Source organism: Mesoplodon bidens, assembly GCF_964165515.1.
Source record: "Mesoplodon bidens genome assembly, chromosome: 8".
In the NCBI taxonomy this organism is placed as follows: Eukaryota; Metazoa; Chordata; class Mammalia; order Artiodactyla; family Ziphiidae; genus Mesoplodon; species Mesoplodon bidens.
The window spans coordinates 36,344,070-36,365,433 of NC_138165.1; the positions used below are offsets into that span (position 1 = coordinate 36,344,070).

Genomic DNA, 21,364 nt, shown 5'->3' on the forward strand with positions numbered 1-21,364 from the left:
CGATGCAGGGGACACAGGTTTGTGCCCCGGCCTGGGAAGATCCTACATGCCGCGGAGCGGCTGGGCCTGTGAGCCATGACTGCTGAGCCTGCGCGTCCGGAGCCTGTGCTCCGCAACGGGAGAGGCCACAACAGTGAGAGGCCCGCATACCGCAAAAAAAAAAAAAAAAAAAAAAAAGAAAAGCAGAGTTTCTCTAGCACTTAACTGTGACACTTAACTTCCTAACATAAGGCATTGTTTATTTACTGTTTGCTCCTATGTCTCCCCCCCATTAGAATGTAAGCTTCACGAGGGCAAGAATTTTTTATGTTTTGTTCACTCGTATCTCTAGTGCTCAGAACATTGAAGAACAGAGTGGGTGCTTTCCTAGGGCCGTCGTAACAAATACCATACACTGAGTGGCTTAAAACAACAAAAATTTATTCTTCCACAGTTATGAAGCCCAGAAGTCCAAAATCAAGGTGTCGTCAGGGCCACGCTCCCTCTGAAGCCTCCAGGAAAGAATCCTTCTTTGCTTCTTCCAGCTTCTGGTGGTTACTGGCAACCACCTTGACTTGTAGCTGTATGACTCCAATTTCTCCTTTCATTGTCACATGGCCTTCTTCCCTTTCTGTCTCCACATGGTCCTCTTCATTTTCCAAGTCAGCAAAAGCATGTTTTGCATGGCCTTCTTATAAGGACACCCCCTAATTTCGTATGACCTCATCTTAACTAAGTACATCTACAAAACCCCTATTTCCAACTAAGGTCACTTTCTGAGGTTCCCAGTGGACATGAATTTTGGGAGGTGGGGAAACTATTCAACCCGGTACAGCTTGACAAACATTTGGTGAATTAAAGAAATTGTCTTAGAGCTCATGTAAAAACATATTTTTGACGAACATTTACTTTAATTCTGATTAAAATTCTTATATTCCTAAATATGGGGTCAAGTCATCCACTACTAGATCACGCATACCTATTCGTAGAGTATAGTGCCAGCAGCTGTTTGATAAAATAAATTCATCCTTTCAGCTTACTTACAGACCAGTGAAGACATGACTGTTCAGATTAAATATTTAACTAATGATAGAAGATTACTTGATTAATTGGCAAACTATATGGTATAGAAAATAAGCATTGAAGAAGATGATGTTGGGGGCTTCCTTGGTGGCGCAGTGGTTAAGAATCCGCCTGCCAATGCAGGGAACACGGGTTCGAGCCTTGGTCCAGGAAGATCCCACATGCCGCGGAGCAACTAAGCCCATGCACCACAACTACTGAGCCCACGTGCCACAACTACTGAAGACCGCGCACCTAGAGCCCCGCAACAAGAGAAGCCACTGCAACGAGAAGCCCGGGCACCGCAACGAAGAGTAGCCCCCGCTCACCGCAACTAGAGAAACCCTGTGCACAGCAATGAAGACCTGACCCAACACAGCCATAAATAAATAAATAAATAACAAAACAAAACAAAAAAAGAGAAAAACAAAAAAAAAGAAGATGATGTTGTAGCAAAGTGTAGTGTACGGAGTGAGGGGTAGTTCCAGAGGCATGAGGAAGGACCATGAAAAACTGAAGGCCACAGATGTGGATTGTTTATTTGAGAAGTAGGCTGATAAATACAAGAAGAGAAATGGGAAGATGGTTGCCAGAGTCCACAGGGTCAGTAAGTATTTGTTTGATATGGGTACACCCTGTGCATGCTTATGGAGAGGGCAGAAGTAAGCAGTGAAAACAAAATGAAGATACTGAGGGAGAAGAGATGAAACAGAGCCCCTAAGAAATCAAGAGGACCAGGATCTGAGGCCCGGGGCAGGTCCGCATCTGCATCCGAGTGCTGAGGAAAGGGTTAAAGAGTGGAGGAAGGGACAGACAGAAGTGGAAAGCAGAGTAACAAACAAGCCCCTGTGGTGGCTCTAAAGGAGGAATCGCTGAATCTTTTCACTGGACAAGTTCCCACTCTTTTGAAAATGTGTACTGCAGGGCCTGAGTTGTTCAAGATTTGTCATGTTTAAGATCTAGGAAACATGAAAAAGAAGGTGGGGGCGGGGAGAAAAGAAACCTATTATAAAGCTTGCATGGCTACTTTTTATGAGTGTAGGGAAAAGATGATGAGAGTTACCAGCTGTACCATGGAAGAGAGGAGGAGGGTAGTACAACCTTCTTTCCAGAAGTCACAGAGTTGCCATCCTTAATAACACTCCAGAGAGAAAATTCTAGGGTTTTCAGAAAGAATTGATGCCCCTCTGACTTCGGAGCGCTAGAACAAATTATGTTCTAATGTAACCTACCAACTGTCCCAGGTCCAAATGATACTACCAAGCTGCCTGTTTAGATTATTTGCAAAGATTGAATCCAGACACTTCCATAAAGTCTAATCCATCTATGCTAACTCACAAAAACTGCCAACAAGCATTTACCATGTACCTCACTCTGCTGCATACTTCGGTAGTTTAGAGCAGTGGTTATAACCACAGGCTTCAGAACCCTATTGCCTAGGGCTTACTAGTCATGAAACTTGAGTCTGGTTACTATCTGCACCTCAGTTTCCTTACCCGTAAAATTGGGATGAAAATAAGTTAATAAGTGTACAATGCCTAGAATAGCCCAGCACATTGGAAGGTCACTATAAGTATCTGTAATGATTACCCTTTATATATTTTTAACCTAAAAAAAATTTTTTCACAGTCCCAGAGACAGGCATTATAATAATACTTGTTTCACACTCCTGAAAGTTTTGCTGGGTGAATGCTGGAAAGGGCAATTTCTATGGCAGTTTTGTTTTCCAGTGATCATTTTCCTCACCTCCTAGCAGACAAACAGTTGTCACAGAGAGTAGCCTTGTTAATAATGCCTGTAAATCTTTCTGGAAAGTTCTTCAGTGACTTGGTATTAGAACTTGCAGCTTCCCCAAATGCTGATGTTCTCTAATAAATTTTCTTTCCAAACTAATCATTTCTAGCTTGCACCGTGACCTCCCAGTGATGTCTCACTACAACTACTACTGCTAAAAACCAGCCCTTTGCTAAAATAGTTGCTTGTTTCACGGGCCTGTGTGTCATTTATTTATACAGTGAAGACGTTTCCACCTTTCAGCTCTTTCTCATCCCCTTGGATTACACTGGCTTAATGTCAGTTGACATAGTGGGTTGTAAAAGCCTTGTCAATATTAATTATGGCCACTGTTATCCAGTCCTGATTATTCCCAGAAGAGTCCTAACAAGGGGTGAGGGAGTAACTATAATCAGAATAAAAAATAGGGCAATTTCCATTTCAAAAAGGAATAAAGCCATCCTGATGCCCTGTTTAGTGTTGGCTTCCTATGTGTGCTGAATCTCCTGGCTCTTCACTGGGGTGAGGGCAGGGTGAACTGGGCAGGGTGAACTGGATTTAGTTCAGGCAGTCCCTTTGGCCTTGCCTTTCTTCACCAGTGGCTATAGACATCTTCATCTTGACCTGAACTTTGAGACATGAATATTCTGCCCACTTTCACTTCTCTGCCGTATATATTGGAATCTTATGTTGGTAGTCATATTTTTCAAGGCAGTTAGAATTTCAGTCTCAGCATCTGTCTTTCAAACTGGTCTTGGGAGCTTTTGTGTGTGTGTGTGTGTAGCTGACCATTCTGAGGAATGTCTAGATAGGGTCGTCAAGCTACAATCAGGGCTGGCTGCTTAATTTTGTAAATTAAGTTTTATTCGGAATACAGCCTTTTCTATGCATTTAGATGTTGTCTGTGGCTGTTTTCAGGCTACAGTGGCTGACTTGAGGAGTTGCAAAGCCTAAAATATTTACCATCTGGTCCTATAAGAAAATGTTTGCCAACCCCAGGTCTAGATATTGTAATCTTACAGCCGAAAGAGACCTTCTTATTTTACAGGTAAGTTGTGTAAATCCTCGCAGAGACGTGATGAACACGGAAATCGCACTAGATGTTTCAGCAGAGAAATTTGATATAAAAATTGGTTACACACATTAAAGAGCAAAAGAAAAAAATATGAGATAAGTGAGAGACAGGAGCTGTAGGAAGAAGCTATCTCTAGGGCTTGGGAAAAAGGAGAAGAGGGACATAGAAGTTCTGGGCTCTAAGCTCCAAGGTGTGTGAGGCAGGCAACTGAGAGGCAGGATGCAACAGGTTCAGGTATAAAAAGAAAAGCAGGAGGCTGGGACAGGTGCTCCTCGGGGCACCTGCTGACAGGACCAGCAAGATAAAGGTGTCTCTCCTGTTCTCCTACTGACTCCACTCCTTCTCTGTGTTTCCCTAATGGCAGGACCTAACAGGAAGCCTACAGATGAAGGGGTCTGGGAAACACAGCTGTAGACCCCCTTCCCAGCATTACTGAGCAAAGGATAGAAGTGTGTGTTTGAGCTGATAGACAATAGGTAAATGACGGTCACAGGCGTAGAGAAGTGAGAATGCCTGGTGACAGCGAGTGGAAGGCTGGAACCTGAGGCTCCTGTCCTCGCTCTATTTAGACCCACCTGGCCCAGTGCACTGCTTTCCTACTTACCAGCCTCTTGGAGTTCACGATGCTCACATTTAGAGCTGTGTTCCTGTGTTTGTGCTCTCCTGTTTATGTTGTCTGGCTTTTATCTTTTCATTTGACAAATATTTATGAAGTACCTTCTACGGCCAGGCACCATCTAGGCCGTACTGAGGTAACTAGCAAACAAAATGTAACAAAACACAATCAGTGTCCTCCTGGAGCTCACAGACAGTCAAGAGAGGCAGACGATAAGCAAGTAAAAACTAGAGTACGTTAGATGGCATCACTGCTGAGGAAAAAAGTGTCAAACCAGGAAGGGCGATACAAAGAGAATTTCTTAACCATGGGGTTGTAAATGTTAGTCCAGGAAAGGAAGGTGACATTTAAATAAAGACCTAAAGGAAGTGGAGAACAAGCTTTGGGCACATCTGAGGGGAAGAATATTCCAGGCAGAGAGTGTAGCAAATTCAAAGTCTCTGAGGCAGAAGTGGGCCCAGTGTGTCTGAGGAAGAGTGGGGAGGCCAGAGCAGACGGAGTGGAGGGAAAAGAGGAGAAGGAGGGCAGAGTCACGACACCGATAACCCCTCATTGTTTCCTTTTTTCCAAATTTTTGCTATTCTGGAAAATGTGCATGGTACCAGTTGGTTGGCCTTTCAGAGTAGACCTTTGAAAATACAGTGATTACATCCCTAACAAAAGTTTGGTCATCTGACACTCTGATCTTAGAGTAAATGCTTAGAGTACACAGCCCCAGGTTCAAGGGCTCCAGCTCAATGGCAATGCATTTTTCAGATGCACTTGATGTCCCTGGGATGTTTCTCTTATTGAGAAGGGAAATCTGGTGATAGTGATTATATTTTAATGCCTCCTGTGTATAGTAATCAGAGAAGTACCACTTTTCACAATTCCTCTCAAGTCCACCATTTTCCCTCCATGTGATGGTATTCCCACTGTGGATGGTATTAAACTTGTCGAAGGAGGAAGTGATGCTCGTCAGTACTTAGCAAATGATTCAATTGTACTTATCCTAGATGCTTTCTCAACGTGATGCTCTTACGCTTTCTTGTTAGGATCATTTGGGATTTGAACACAGTGAAAGTTAATTAGCTATTATTTTATTGCAGTGAAATTCCTCATCTCAGCAGCGCTGCTAGGTACTCCAAGGGAGAGACTCTTTCATCTGTGGATCCTGATTGCCTAGCACATGCTTGGAACAAAATAATAATAAATAGTTTAACCTATCTGGAGGGCTTCCTAAATTTTAAATCCTGAGCTAAGAACTTTGCATACATTATCTCATTTCATCATGACAGATCCCTAGGGGCTAGATAGTGCTATTATTATCATTTTATAGATTACCAAGTTGAGGTTTTGAAAGATTCAGTAACTTTCCTAAGGCTCCTGTGCAAGAATTAGGCCTGGGTTCAAATTCAGGCTCTCTGATTTCAAAGCCACCAGGGACCCAACCCCTTATCGGTATTTGTTGAATCATGGGTGATGGGTGGCAGCCCGCATGTGCTGCTGGAGAATAAAGGATGGGAGCAACTTTCCAGTCAATTTCTTCTGCCTTCTTGATTTTTCTTCCTCTGTCCCAATGTCAAGGCTGCTATTTTGCTAGAGCAAATTCTAAAGTAACACTCATTTTATTTCCTTAGCATCAATATAAAATGTTAACTGATTACCATATGGAACACAAGAACTCTATAACCAGATATCTATTCCCCATGTTTAACAACTTTATGAGTTTATGAGCTGTAAAGAGCACTTTTCCTTTTAGTTGCATTTCATTAGCCATTTATTTAACAAAACAGTTTATCTTTCTGAGGTAGAAATATTTTATATCACAGTTTCATGCAGACCAAAAAAGGTTATTATTAATGAATATAAAAAAATTCAAAATATCCTGTAATCATAAAATAACCATTGGTTAAAGCAAGACTATTCTGTAGAACTACACCACTCTCTTACTTAGATCTCACCATTCTGGAATTCCTTTTATTCAGAAATGATTCTGATCCTACAACCAGGACTCATTAAGATACCATACACTTTGATGATAAATTATTATTAAGTTGAACCATTTTAAAAGCTGTTATCCTGCCATTTTCGACTGATAAAAATGGCATTTTTGTATGGTTCAACCTAATAGTTGGTCTCACCAAAACAGTAAAGTATAAAGTTGTTAACTGTTTTTTGATTTTTAAATTCAAGGAGACATGAATCTAGGAGTTTCTGTGTAAACTGATGGGTAACATATGATTAACTGCTCTGCTTGGCTAGCATAATGCTTTAAACTGATAAGTCAAATAAACGATATGTCCCAGGCCCACCAAAGACCTTCATCTGTTGTTGCACGGGTGCCCTCTCAGGGAGCAATCAGACAAGGAAAGAGAAATGTGGGCGTGTCCTCTGGTGTTTGACAGAATAGGTTGTAACTTGGCAGCAAACTATGAACTTGCTAAAGGTCAAAACCTGGACTTGGCATTCACGTCTCACAGAACTCGCTTATCTAGATGTTTCGAAAGAGTCTTCGAGTTGCGCTGCTTTTCAAATGACAAGGCAAAAAACAAGAAACATTTGTTGCTCTGCTTGTTCCAGTTTTGCAGTGGTGTTTGGGGTCTGGGGAGCCAGGATAGGGAACCCGGCTTGAAGGTCGTTGTAAAGGAGCTGAGAGAGGGTAACACAAGCCAAGGGTGGCCCGGGCCTTGCACCCATGTCCTGGGCCATAGCAAGAACGCGGCCTGGCATCAGTATTGATATCTGAACATCAGCAGATGGATCGAAATCACGCTGAGCCCATTATGAGCAGAAGGGAGTCTGAATCTGGCAGAGATGATGGGTTTAGAAAGGCTAAGACCTGATGAGAGGAGGAGCCCAGTGACATCTGAGGCGAAGAGGCAGGAGAGGTAAGTGCCCAGCAAGGAAGAGCAGCATGCCGGGCAGCAGGTGACCTCACAGGGGACTTTTGTCTCAGTTATTTTGTTATTCCAGATTGAAGTGTGTTGTCCTTTAAAACCTGGGCAAATACCCCCATGTGAGATAACACTGTATCTGATCTATATTGTAGGTATGCAGTTCATTCTCACAAAATCAAGAGTCAGTGATAGACACTTTATGTTGATATGTCTGTCTTATTATAGATATGTATGTCTTAGTATGTGTGGACTGCTGTTATAAAGATAGCAGATATTGGGTGACTTAAACAACAAACATTTATTTCTCACAGTTCTGGAGGCTAGGAAGTCCGAGATCAAGATGCCAGCAGATTCGGTGTTTAGTGTTTCCTGTGTCCTCACATAGCAGAAGGGGTGAGAGAGCTTTCTGGAGTCACTTTCTAAAGGGAACTAATCCCACTCATGAGGATTAGTACTCATGATCGAATTACCTACCAAGGGCTCCCCCTCCTAATACCATCATATGGTGGCTACGATTTCAATATGTGAATTTTGAGGGGATACAGACATTCAGTTGGTTGTGATATACGTGTGTGTGTATAAATTGATCTATTTCTATTTACAGATCTATCTAAACATCTACATCAGCAGATAATATTTGGGTTGTGAATGTCTCTTACCACTGATACCTTGATTTGTACTAATTTGGGGATTTTTTTTTTTTAAGAAGACGTTGGGGGTAGGAGTTTAGTAATTAATTTATTTATTTTTGCTGTGTTGGGTCTTCGTTCCTGTGCGAGGGCTTTCTCTAGTTGTGGCAAGTGGGGGCCACTCTTCATCACGGTGCGCGGGCCTCTCACTATCGCGGCCTCTCTTGTTGCGGAGCACAGGCTCCAGATGCGCAGGCTCAGTAGTTGTGGCTCACGGGCCTAGTTGCTCCGCGGCATGTGGGATCTTCCCAGACCAGGGCTCGAACCCGTGTCCCCTGCATTAGCAGGCAGATTCTCAACCACTGCGCCACCAGGAAGCCCCCTGGGGGGGTGTTTTATGTTCATTTTAGACTAATAGCTCTTGATAGCAGGGTATTTATCCTCAACAATGATACTCACTTTATAACTATTTTTATATAATAGGATGATTGGCTGAATACAAACAATTGAGGGTGTTTAATGAACAAATCCAGATTTGTAATTTTGTAGTACAACATGAGTTTCAAATATTATTTTCTGTAGCACAAGGCTTTACTTCTTATTTAAAGGTTAAACTCAAGGACTGGCTTTACTCACTTGCTGTATTTTGCTAACAAACACAAATATCTTATTAACTTTCGGGGAGAAATGCAGGATTGAATTGAAAAACAAAAGTTTTTAAAAGAATATTTTACTTAGCAAACTAGGCTTAAACAAAATCAATAAAATAATAAAATAAAGGGTAGCAACTTTATCTATCGAAGCTGAAGGTTTTATAGGCGGAAACAAGACTGTTATCAGATCAAATCCAAAGAAATAAAATCTTAAGAACATTTTTTGAAAGAGCATTTCCTGTACAAGATCTACTTCTCCACAGGCTGTAAAAAATTAACACGAGAAGATACTGCTGACTTTGAAATCCCCAAAAAGAATTGCAGTTATAGGAATGTTATGGTAGTGGCTGATTTTGTGAGTGTATGTTTACACGTACGTGGAAAATGTAGAGTTTGGAAAACGACTTCAGGGTATTTGTCATCAGTGGAGGCTCCAGGATTGAGGAAGAGGAATCACACACTGGCTTGACTGTGCTTATAGGATGATACCCTACTCCAATCAACAAAAACTTTTTTGTGTGTGTCTCTTTTATGCCATACAACTGTGCTAGATGCTAAGGTTGATGAAAAACAAAAACAAAAACCGCAAACCAACGAACAAAAACCCAAAGCCCTGTCTTCAAAAGAATACATGGCCTAGCTGAGTAGATCACACAGGCAGGCATGGAAAAACAGTTATCAACACAAGTTAGTAAGTGACAGGAGCCCAATGAGTAGCATGGGGGCAAAAGTCAGAGGCCGAATTGAAGTCTTCATGACAGAGGTGGGAAATGGAGGAGGGAGGCTTGTGACAGATGGGGAGGCAGTTGAGGACATGCCAGGAAGTGGCTTAGGACAAGGAGTAGAGTCAGGCAAGCCTAAGAAGATCTGCTGGGCTCAGTAGGCAGATCAGTGTGACTAGGTTAGAAGGTTCTTGCAGGGAGAGAGTGAAAATAAGCCTGGAAAGAGTCTCACATCAGACTGTGGAGGCTGCAATTGCCAGGCTAAGCAGTCTGAATCTCCCTGTAGACAGTGGGGACTCACTGGAAGCTTTTGAGGAAGAGATCAAGTGGCATTTTAGAAAGATCATTCCAGTGATGGTGCAGGGCAGGAATTGGATTGGGAGAACCTGATGGCAGGGATACCTGAAGAAGAGATTTCGTAGGAAGAGTCAATAGGGTTGATTGGTTGTAGGGGATGGTAAAAAAAAGGGAGACATCAAAATGATCTTCAGCCTTTGAATTGGCGTCTTCAGTAACAGAATATAAAACCACACAAATCTCCTATGGGAATCTAGTTTTGGAAGGAAGACAATTATTTTAGACAGGGTATGTATAGGGTTAGAGTGGGGCAAGTCAACTAAGAAGGCTGAACACAGCACTGGAAATGTAAGTGTGGGTGCTGTAGGCTATGGTAGTTAGAGCAGATATTGTCATTCATCTAAATGGTAAGTATGCCTGAAGCCCAGGAACTCACGTTCTCTGGAGTTCCCTGGAAGGAAAACTGTAGAGAGAGAGGAGCAGAAAGCTGAAGACTAATATCAAAGCATTTCTGCCTTACAGGTCAGTGGAGAAAAATAGAGTCAAAGTAGGAGATGGAAAAATAATGGTCAGAGAGTTAGGAGAAGGACTGAGGCTGTCACAGAATCCAAGGGAAAGGTTTCATGTAAACTTTAATCAAATACCGTATGCTAACACATATATATGGAATTTAAGAAAAAAAATGTCATGAAGAACATAGGGGTAAAACAGGAATAAAGACACAGACCTACTTGAGAATGGACTTGAGGATATGGGGAGGGGGAAGGGTAAGCTGGGACGAAGTGAGAGAGTGGCATGGACATATATACACTACCAAATGTAAAACAGATAGCTAGTGGGAAGCAGCCACATAACACAGGGAGATCAGCTTGGTGCTTTGTGACCACCTAGAGGGGTGGGATAGGGAGGGTGGGAGGGAGGGAGACGCAAGAGGGAAGAGATATGGGAACATATGTATATGTATAACTGATTCACTTTGTTATAAAGCAGAAACTAACACATCATTGTAAAGCAATTATACTCCAATAAAGCTGTAAAAAAAAAAATTCAAGGAAAAGTGATGATAGAAACGAAGATCTCTGAACTGGGTGATCAGCATATCTTAAAGGTCTTTGTGAAGCAAGAGTGCTTAGAAGTGGACCTCAGGGCCTCAGGAAAGGATAATCTAGCCTCGTGCCATCCACTGCATGACTGCATTGACTGGGAAGGTGCCTATTCATATTGAGATATACTGTAATCATCAGTTACATATCAGATTTTAAAGAGTACTAAAATAAATAATGTGAAAGATCTATTAATAACATATAAAAACCAATGACACACTGAAATGATAAAATATTTGATATACTGGCTAAATAAAATATGCAATTAGAATTCACTTCACCTTAAAAAATTTTAAATATGGCTACTAGAAAGTGTACTCACACTATATTTCCCCTGGACATTGTTGATCTAGACCTTCAAAATGAAGCTCACTAATGTAGCACCGTGAAAAACACACTCTCGCATCCACTTTAACAGCTAAATGCATTTTTACCCTTTTTCTCAGTCTGAACTCTTTCAAAATGTGTTTTGCATTTTGTCAGTTTATTTCTGTATTTTGTGACTAGTGTATATTGTAGATATCCTTTTTTTTTTTTTTTTTACGCGAAACAGGTTATCCCGTCTTACTGAACATTTGGCTCTTTTTTCCAACCAGCAGATGATGCTACAGCTGATAGTCGCAGAACCTACACTCTAACCGATTATTTAAAAAATACTTTTAGATTGAAGTTCTACACCTTGCGATGGATTTCAGGTAAGGATTTTTGGCGGAGAAGGGGCTGATTTTTATGGTTATTTTCATTCTGGTTAGGTTGTGGGGCACTTTTATGGCACTGAGAAAATATTCTTATTTTTTTTTAACCGTATGGGAAAGTGTTTTTTTCTACTTAAGGGTGGAAAGGGAGATAAGACAGAAACTTGAGTATTTCTTTGATATGTACTATAAAAAGTTAAATGTGAATTGAACCCTTTACAATAATGATGGAAAAATGAAGGCGTACTGGTGTAATAGTCATCAGTTCATGTTTTTCCAACTTAGAAATGCCTTTTTAGTACTTGTGTGAATTGGTCTTAAATTTTTATTGCATGGTTTTTTAGCTTATAAAGATGTTTAAAAGCAACTTGAAATACTGATCTGGCCGTTTTCTCTCGTTAGATCATGAATATCTCTACAGACAAGAAAATAATATCTTTCTATTCAATGCTGAATATGGAAACAGATCCATGTTCTTGGAGAACAGTACAGTATGTTTAATCACATAATTAATTCATGCTTTAAGGGAATTCTGGGGATTTTCTTTTTCATAACCTTTCAAATCACGAGTACTATCATTTCTCATCCTGTTGGACTCTCTCTGCAGCATATGGCACAGTGGATCTTTCTCTTCTTCTTGGAATGCTCCCTGCCTTGGCTACTTTTTAGTCTCCTTTGACGATTCCTCCTCCTCTGCTCATACTCTTACGTGTAAGTGCTCCGCAGGGCCGTGTCTTCACTGCTCCCCTCCCTCCTCACTTTGCATGCTCCCCTTCAGTGAATTCCATGCACTTCCACAGCACAGGTGTTTCTCAAATACATGCCTGTAACACTAACCTTCTCCCAAGATCTAGACCTCTGTTTGTAACAGCTTGCCGGTTCTGGCACATGGATGGCCTGCAGTCATTTCAAACTCAGTGTCCCAAGCTAAACTAGTTATTTCCCCTTCCCTCTCCTAGCAAACGGAAGGCATACTAGTCCTCTACCTGAGTTCCCAATCTTGGTAAATAACACCCTCTTCAAAGTCACTTAAGCTAGAAACCTCAGAATCCTTGATGCCTCTGTCATTCCCCTTACTTAGCTACTCAACAAACCCTATCAGTCCTCCCTTGCAATGTCAAGTGTCTCTCAGATTTCCATTTCCACGGTATAGTCCTGGTTCGAAGCCTTGATTAATCTTGTGACAGTATTCTAACGAGTGTCCCTCTCTCCATTCTGTAAATCGGACCTCGGCATTGCCCAAGTCCAGGGCTAATGTAACCCCTCCCTCTCGTCTCATCTCAGCCACTGGGTCACCAGAGCATCTTTGTAAAAGCCAGATAAGATTCTATCACATCCATGTGCAAAAAGTAGTTCATAGGTCCATTTCTTATATCTAGGCCTTGGCTATTTTTCTAATTTTATGTCTTCTCTTTGTCTGACCACACCCTATACTGTATTCAGGTTACAACTAACCTTTAGGCAGTCTCTAAATATGCATGCCCTTTCTGCATCTGGGTTTTTACTCCTGCTGTTTCCCCTCCTGAGGAAGTTCTCTCTCTGTTCCTGATCCCCACCTGCATAGCCATCTTTCCTTCATTAAAATAAATCCTTCCTCCCTGATTCTCTAACCCTGATCACCACCCACCTTGCCTCATGGTCATTTGTGTGAGGGAGTGTGCCCCCTCTTCTGGACCGGAACCTCTTAAGCTACCAGCCACAAGTCTAGAACCGTACCCTCTACACAGTAAGTGCTCAATAACGGCAGTTAAATGGAATCATTCAATTGTTCTTTTTTCTACTTGATTGACAGAATGAATTTGGATATTCTATGAATGATTATTCAGTATCTCCCGATAGACAATACATTCTCTTGGAATACAACAGTGTGAAGGTAAAAGAAATGCTTTTTTACTGTGACATTTAAAGAATACTATGAGTACATTATTTTATAACTGATTTCAAGTCTTTGACTATTTAGGATTGATACCTAAGTAAAACAGTAGGCGCTAAAAACTCATTAATTCGGTATCAAAAGGAGAAATGGTCATTCTCATTCATAAAAGATAAGTTTAACGAATGTTTTAAAAGAAATTCATTTTCAGGGTTTTCAAATACTAAAAAGCTAAAGTAATATTATACATAGATACTAAAAACATAAGTTAATAAAATAGAACTTATAATTTAAAAGCATGTGTACATGTCTGACTTGTACATCCAGTAATAGAACACTTTATTTCCTTTGTCTCAGTTCGACATATATTAAAACTCTCAAGTATTTGCTTTAAAAACAGTTAAACGTCTCATCCTCTAGAAGAGACTCTGCACGGTGACTCAGACCACCTCCCAGCCCCCAGGTCCCACCATATACAAACCGTTCCAAAGGGGCAGCCTCAGCACCGGTCATCAGTGCCCTGCAGGGAGCACTCAGCTTCCTCCAGTTGCCCAGCCCAACATCAAATTCTCACACACTGAGGAAAGGTTACAGCCTAATCACACATCCTTCTCACGTTTAGGGTGGCTGCCGATCGCCAGTGACTTTAACTGCAGCTTTTTGATTATTCTTGGATTTGACAATGGTTGTTGAGTATAAGGAAGTTTTGAGACATACAGGAAAGATTAAAAACCTGTAGAGAGGGGGCTTCCCTGGTGGCACAGTGGTTGGGAGTCTGCCTGCCAATGCAGGGGACACGGGTTCGAGCCCTGGTCTGGGGGGATCCCGCGTGCTGCAGAGCAACTAAGCCCGTGTGCCACAACTACTGAGCCTGCACTCTAGAGCCCGCAGGCCACGACTACTGAGGCCCGTGCGCCTAGAGCCCGTGCTCCACAGCGGAAGCCACTGCAATGAGAAGCCCATGCACCACAATGAAGAGTAGCCCATTTGCCACAACTAGAGAAAGCCCGCAAACAGCAATGAAAACCCAACGCAGCCAAAAATAAATAAAATAAAATAAATTTATTAAAAAAAAAAGAAAAAAAAAAAAAAAACCTGTAGAGAGATTCTGCTTGAAAACAAAATACAAAGCTGGGAATCCCTACCTCTGCCTTTTTTCTCTAGAATAAATAGTAAATACTGAGTGACCTTATCCCACACACCAGCGCTGCTGTATTCAGGCCATGCCGACCATCCCGTACTCCGTTTCCCATTTTGGGGTGGTGACTCCCGCTCATAATATTTGCCCTGATTCAATGTGCTGGGCTCCATTTCCTGGACATGAAGCCTTGCTGACTATGTTCTGCTAAACCAATCCACCAGGAAGGAATCAGAAGCCTAAGCCAACTTTAACACATCTGTTCCCAATTAATGAATTAGTGTTTGTTTAATTCAGTGGTTCTTATTGCTGTCTACAGATTAAAATCACTTACGGAGCTTTTAAAAATTCCTAGTGTCCAGGTCCAGTCCCCAGATCAATAAATTGAAGTCTCTGGGGTGAAGCTGTCATCAGTTTTTTGTTTTGTTTTGTTTTGTTTAACACGTAGAGTATTTTAATGAGCAGCCAGGGTTGAGAACCACAGATTAACAATTTCCCATGTTAAAGACGAACATATAAAGACTATGAGGTTAAGGTAGAAACAGCAAGGTAAATACCGGCTCAATTTACTATTTAGCCAAGTTCAACATGTGCCATATGTTGTGTACTAACAGATGTATTTCACTGGTAGACCTTAGCTGGACAACCATCATTGGTAATTTGTACTTGTTGTATCAGTGGAGTTTTCATGTGCATTTAACTGCTTTTGCTGTTTTCATTCTGTCCCCTTCAGCCTGCCGCTCTGCCCTTCTGAACCCACCTCGCACCTCCCTCTCTGCACTCACCATGCTTGGCCAGTGCTTCCCACCCCTGCCTGCTCCTTAGGATCAATCACCTGGGGAAGTTTTTTTTTTTTAAATACAGATGCCTAGGGCTTCCCTGGTGGCGCAGCGGTTGAGAGTCCGCCTTCCGATGCAGGGGACACAGGTTCGTGTCCCGGTCCAGGAAGATCCCACATGCCGCGGAGCGGCTGGGCCCGTGAGCCATGGCCACTGGGCCTGCGCGTGCGGAGCCTGTGCTCCGCAATAGGAGAGGCCACAACAGTGAGAGGCCCGCGTACCACACAAAATAATAATAATAATAAATAAATAAAAATAAAATAAAGTACAGATGCCTACTGCACACCAACTAACTCAGCATAGCTGTGGATGGGGCCCAGGCGTGGATAGTTTTAAGGATTCCCAAGTGATTCAGTGATCCAAAGTTAAGACCCTTTAAGTGCAAAGCTCTTCATTTTTCTCAAGCATCACTTTCATTCCCATCTAAGAGCCAAAGCATTTGCTATTGTTTCATCCTGGCATCTTCTTCCCCTGCTCATCATATGCTCTCCCTTTTTAGTAGTTCAGGTCCAGGCTTTGTTGATGCTACTCTGTTCCCCCATCATTCACTCTCTATCACATTAGCTTACTCTCTTCATACATTTTATTGCCGAGTATTAAATCAAAAGATTACTGAAATAGAGAACTCTATATTCTATTTTACTTCCCAGAGCATCCAGTAGAATTTTCTATACAGCGTAAATGTGTTGACTAATCAACTCTCAAGAAACACAACAAGAACAAAGAAAAGTCTACTTTTATTCCATTTCCCTGGAGGTCTACTTCCAGTGCTCTTTAGATCCTACTGCATGGTTTCTCCATGACTGAGCTAGTGCATTCAGAAAGGTCAATTCTTAATTTTAAGGTGTAGCTACAAAAAAAGGTAAGTGAGTCAGTGAACAAAAACATAAATAATTTTTTAAAAATTAATTAATTAAAAAAAAGAAAACATAAGTAAGTAAGTACCATATAGCCTAGTATGGATGTTCTCATAGCATCTCGCCTCATCGCTTAATGCTGTACAGATAATAATAGTTGCATCGTCTGTGACTTGTTGACAACGTCCAGGAGTCCTGCTAAGTACTTCACATTCATTCTCATGCTCCTGAGATTGTTTCTGTCACTATCCTCATCTTCCTAAAGAGAAAATTTAAGTCTAGAAAGAAACTTGCCTGATATTACATATTGGAGACTTGCCTTCGTCCATTTGGGTTGCTATAAACATCACAGACTGGGTGGCTTAACAACAGAAATTTACTTCTCAGAGTTCTGGAGGCTGAGAAGTCCAAGATCAATGTGCCAGCAGATTCAGTGTCTGTCGAAGTCTCACTTCCTGGATCATAGTTGGCCATCTTCTCCGTGTGTCCTCACATGGTAGAAGGGTCAAGGGATTTCTCTGGAGTCTCTTTTATAAGGAAACTAATCCCATTCATGAGAGCTTTCCCCCTCGTGACTTAGTCACCCCCCCAGGGATCCCATCTCCAGAATACCATCACATTGGGGGTTAGGATTTCAACATATGAATTGAGGGTAAGGGGGGAATACAAATATTCAGTCTATAGCAAGACTTGAATCCAGGTTAGAACACTCCAAAGTTTGTGCTCTTAAACATGATCTTTCCTATCTTCGTGCTTGAACCTCTTTCTGCTATGACGCTTTTTTGCCCTTCTCTGTGTGGCAGTCCTCTGCCACTGAGACTCAGTCCAAGAATCACCTTTTCCATAAGCCTCTCTCCCTCCCTAATTCTTAATTTATGATTCCCGCCTTTCCCCACCCATCTCCATTGCATGCTCTGTGATTCTTTTCTTGTAGTTTATGTCTCCATATCCCCCATTCAACTATGAGCTCTCAAAAAGAGGGAGCCTGTCTTATCCAGTAACGCCTAATCAAGAGGATAGGTGCCAGTGTTTGTAGCCTAAATAGACTGATGAGTCTATTTCAGAAGATGAAGTGAATATACAAACATCTTGGATTTCCCTTTACAACCCATGATCTGTCACCCTGAAATGATCACAAAACTTCTTAAATCTCTTAATATTTTTAGCCTGTACCACAACTTTTGGCTCTAGCGAGTATTATACTCGGGGGGTTTCCAGAAACAAGCATGGAGTGTGTCAGAATAATCCAGGATTCAAAAAAGAATGTATGACTTGCAAAAAAGAGGAGACAATAAATATTTGTTGACATGAGAGGACAGGAGGGTGATAAATGATAAGTGGGAAATATTTTTCAAGATTAGGGACCTGACGTGTCTCAGCTCTGCTAATACAGCTGGGGGTCTTGGGCTACCTATTTCATCTATTTCAGCCTCATAGGTAAACTTCGATTATCTTAGTTTGGTCTGTTTCTTGAATACATACTATGTGGCTTGTGCTAGACCAGACTCCGGGTATTTAAAGATGAATAAGACACAATTTCTTACCTCTAGGAATATGGTAAGGAAGACAAATATACAGACAAGTAATTTTGTTTGTTTGTTTGTTTGTTTGTTTTGCGGTAGGCGGGCCTCTCACTGTTGTGGCCTCTCCCGTTGTGGAGCACAGGCTCCAGATGCGCAGGCCCAGCAGCCACGGCTCACGGGCCTAGCTGCTCTGCGGCATGTGGGATCCTCCCAGACCAGGGCACGAACCCGTGTCCCCTGCATCGGCAGGCGGACTCTCAACCACTGCGCCACCAGGGAAGCCCCGAGACAAGTAATTTTGAAAGAAAAATCTTTAATTTATATATGTATCCACATATAAACATAATATTTCATAAATGCAAATCTGTGATCATATATTTTAAAAATCTTCAGTCTTATTCTTTTACCATTTTTCCTTGACTCCCTACTCCTCACCCCTCTGCCTTTTCCCCAGGTATCCCATGTTGAGAATCTATTGTATACCCCTCCATATTTTATATTTGTTTCTCTATTCATATAATTCTAGGAAGATAGAAATTCTTTTTAGTTATTGTTTATTTTATAAAAATAGAATCCTATTTTCCATACTTTTCTGTAAATTGCATTTCTCACTCAGTGGTACCATGTGGAGCTTCTTCCAAGTCATCTGCTATGGCTCTAGCTCATTTATTTTTGAATTAATAGACTTTATTTTTTAGAGCAGCTTTAGGTTACAGAAAATGAGTGGAAAGTACAGGGGGTTTCCATATACTTCCTCACCACCCCCCCACCTCACCTCCAACCCTGTTATTTTCCCTATTATTAACATTTTGCATTAGTGTATTACATTTGTTACAATTGATGAGCCAATATTGACACATTATTATTAACTAAAGTTCATAGTTTACATTAGGGTTCACTCTCTGTGTTGTACATTTTATGGGTTTTGACAAATGTAGAGTGTATAATGACTTTTATCTGTCATTATAGTATCATACAGAATATTTTCACTTTTCCTAAAAATCCCCTGTGCTCCACATGTTCGTCCCTCCTTTCACCCGAACCCCTAGCAACCACTGATCTTTACTGTGTCTGTAATTTTGTCTTTTCCGGAATGTCATGTGGTTGGAATCATACAGTATGTAGCCTTTTCAGATTGGCTTCTCTCACTTAGCAATATGCATTTAAGTTTCCTCTATTTCTTTTCATGGCTTGGTAGGTCATTTCTTTTTATCACTGAATAATATTCCATAGTCTGCCTGGACCATGGTTTGTTTATACATTCACCTGTTGAAGGGCATCTTGGTTATGTCCAAGTTTTGGCAAACATGAATAAAGCTGCTGTAAACATTTGTGTGTAGGTTTTATGTGTGGGTATAAATTTCCAGCTCATTTGGATAAATGACAAGGAGTTTGCTGGTAAAATTATTTGAGCTGGGAGTTTTCTTTGTACAGAGGTTATTTATGGATTCAGTTGTTTATTAGATGTAAAACTATTCAGATTCACTCCTTCGTCTCACTTTTGATAACCTGCTTTTCAAGGAATTTGTCCTTTTTTCTAACTTTTAAAATTTATAGGTAAAAAACATTTAAAATAAGGTCTTATAATCTTTTGATGTCTGTAGAGCCCATTGTGGTATCCCATTTTTCATTTCTGATATTATTCATTCATACTCTTTTTCTTACTCTATGTTAGTAACTTTATTAGTCTTTTCAAAGAACCAGCTTTAGCTTTGTTGGATGTTTCTTTATTGTATTTTTTCTATTTGATTACTGCTTTTACCTTTGTTACTTCTTTTCTTCTAATTTCTTTGGATTTGGTTTGCTTTTCATTTTTTAGATTCTTGAGATGGTTATTTAAAATATTGATGGTATATGTATTTCAATTTTAAAACATTGCCAGGTGGCTTTCAAAAAATCTGTAGCACTTTATATTTTCATGATCAATGTAGGAAAGTAAAACATCTCTCCCCATCACTACCAGCAATAGAATTAGAGATCTTTAAGATATTTTGCCAATAAGATGGTTAAAAAGGGAAAATTTGCATTTTCTTAAACAGGTGAACTTAACATTACTGTGGTAAGTACTGGGAATAATGTGTGCCACAGGAAGTGGCACCTCAGCCCACTGTGGTCCTGGGAAGTCTCGTTTGCAGAGGTGAGGCCAGAGGAAAGTTATAGGTGAAGTCCAGAGGAGTTTGTACTAGATGATTTCTGAGATATTTTCTAATTCCAAAATTTTAAGAATCTAGATAGGGAATTATAAGATATAAAATTTGAGAATTATACAATGTTATACGGCTTTATCTCTCAGCTGGGCTCCTATAGCAAGTGGTCAAACTACCAAGAATCACAGAAGCCTGAAATGTTTGTTTTCTTTTGCAGCAATGGAGGCATTCCTACACAGCTTCGTATGACATTTATGACTTAAATAAAAGGTCAGTGACTTCCTCCCAAAATCTGTTATGCTTTTCTAGTATAATAATAATTTAAAAAGAAAAGAAATTCCACTGTGATTTATTCACTTGGAAATGTTTCTCTTTATCTTTTTCCAGGCAGCTAATTACAGAAGAGAGAATCCCAAACAATACACAGTGCATCACATGGTCACCAGTGGGTCATAAATTGGTTAGTGAGTCTCTCCCCTTGTCAGAAAAATAATGGCTCAAATCTCTCATATGCAGAAGCTGCTAACCATGATACAGAGCAGATACTTAGGAAGCCAGTACATTATTATCAAATAGAGTTTTATTGCCTAAAATAATATTTTATTAGTCTAACAGAGTAAATACACTTCCTGAAAGTTTCTGAACTACTGTTAGGGAATTGTTTATTTACTGGGAAAATGTTCATTAAACTCTTAAATTCTAATTCTGTTGCACTTTGGGTTTTGTTTTGTTTTTTTGAGGCATTCCTGCTTTCTGATAGTTCTGTGACTTTCTCTATGTCACTATAGATATACCTTCATGTGCTATAGTCTTAAGAGAATGTCAGAAGTCCAGAAGAATCTAAACAGGAAGACAGACTGTTTATCTGTAGTTGACTTCACCCTCTGGGCATGCAGCTGCCCTACATCTACTCACCTTCCCTGGAGAGAAATGCATAGCACACATCATGCTATAGAAGTGGTCAGTCTTCCTAGGCTTCGCATACACTTTAGTATCCAAATAGCATGGTTGTGAGCTGCTTCTTGGGCTTCTGTATCTATACTTATAATTTAAGAATGTGAGGGGAGGGAGTAAATGACTCTTCCTCCTGCTCAATGGAATAAGCTTAGGTAATCATTACACTTGCATACCAATATTTTTTGAGGATAAAATAATTGATAAGTTTTTTCAAATCCAGGATAAAATATATTATGTATCAATCTTTTTTTCCCAATCTTTCTAGGCGTACGTTTGGAAAAATGATATTTATGTCAAAAATGAACCAAATTTGCCAAGTCAGAGGATCACATGGACTGGGAAAGAAGATGTAATCTATAATGGAATAACTGACTGGGTTTATGAAGGTAGAGACATTACAGATTTTTCAAATCAGAAAATCTGTATGTTTTCAAAAACAGTTAAAATGGGAGGAAATTCAATGGCAGTCAAAATAAGTTGCATTTGAAAAATGTCATCAAATCTCCTTTAGCACTCATAACACTAGGTATCTCATAGACCAAGAGTC

The 21,364-nt window shown here is 40.6% G+C and overlaps 1 protein-coding gene across 2 annotated transcripts in view; it reads left to right on the plus strand.

Moving 5' to 3' along the window:
• The window catches only part of DPP4 (dipeptidyl peptidase 4), a 79,185-nt gene that overhangs the window by 11,130 nt on the left and 46,691 nt on the right, over positions 1 to 21,364 (plus strand). Inside the window, exons 3-8 of one of the 2 annotated variants that reach the window (XM_081242085.1) lie at positions 11,385 to 11,483; positions 11,886 to 11,974; positions 13,276 to 13,356; positions 20,078 to 20,130; positions 20,248 to 20,320; positions 21,083 to 21,203. In XM_081242085.1, the coding sequence (XP_081098211.1) occupies positions 11,385 to 11,483; positions 11,886 to 11,974; positions 13,276 to 13,356; positions 20,078 to 20,130; positions 20,248 to 20,320; positions 21,083 to 21,203 (516 nt within the window). The remainder of the gene's footprint in view (positions 1 to 11,384; positions 11,484 to 11,885; positions 11,975 to 13,275; positions 13,357 to 20,077; positions 20,131 to 20,247; positions 20,321 to 21,082; positions 21,204 to 21,364) is intronic. The other variant, XM_081242086.1, reaches the window with a different exon arrangement.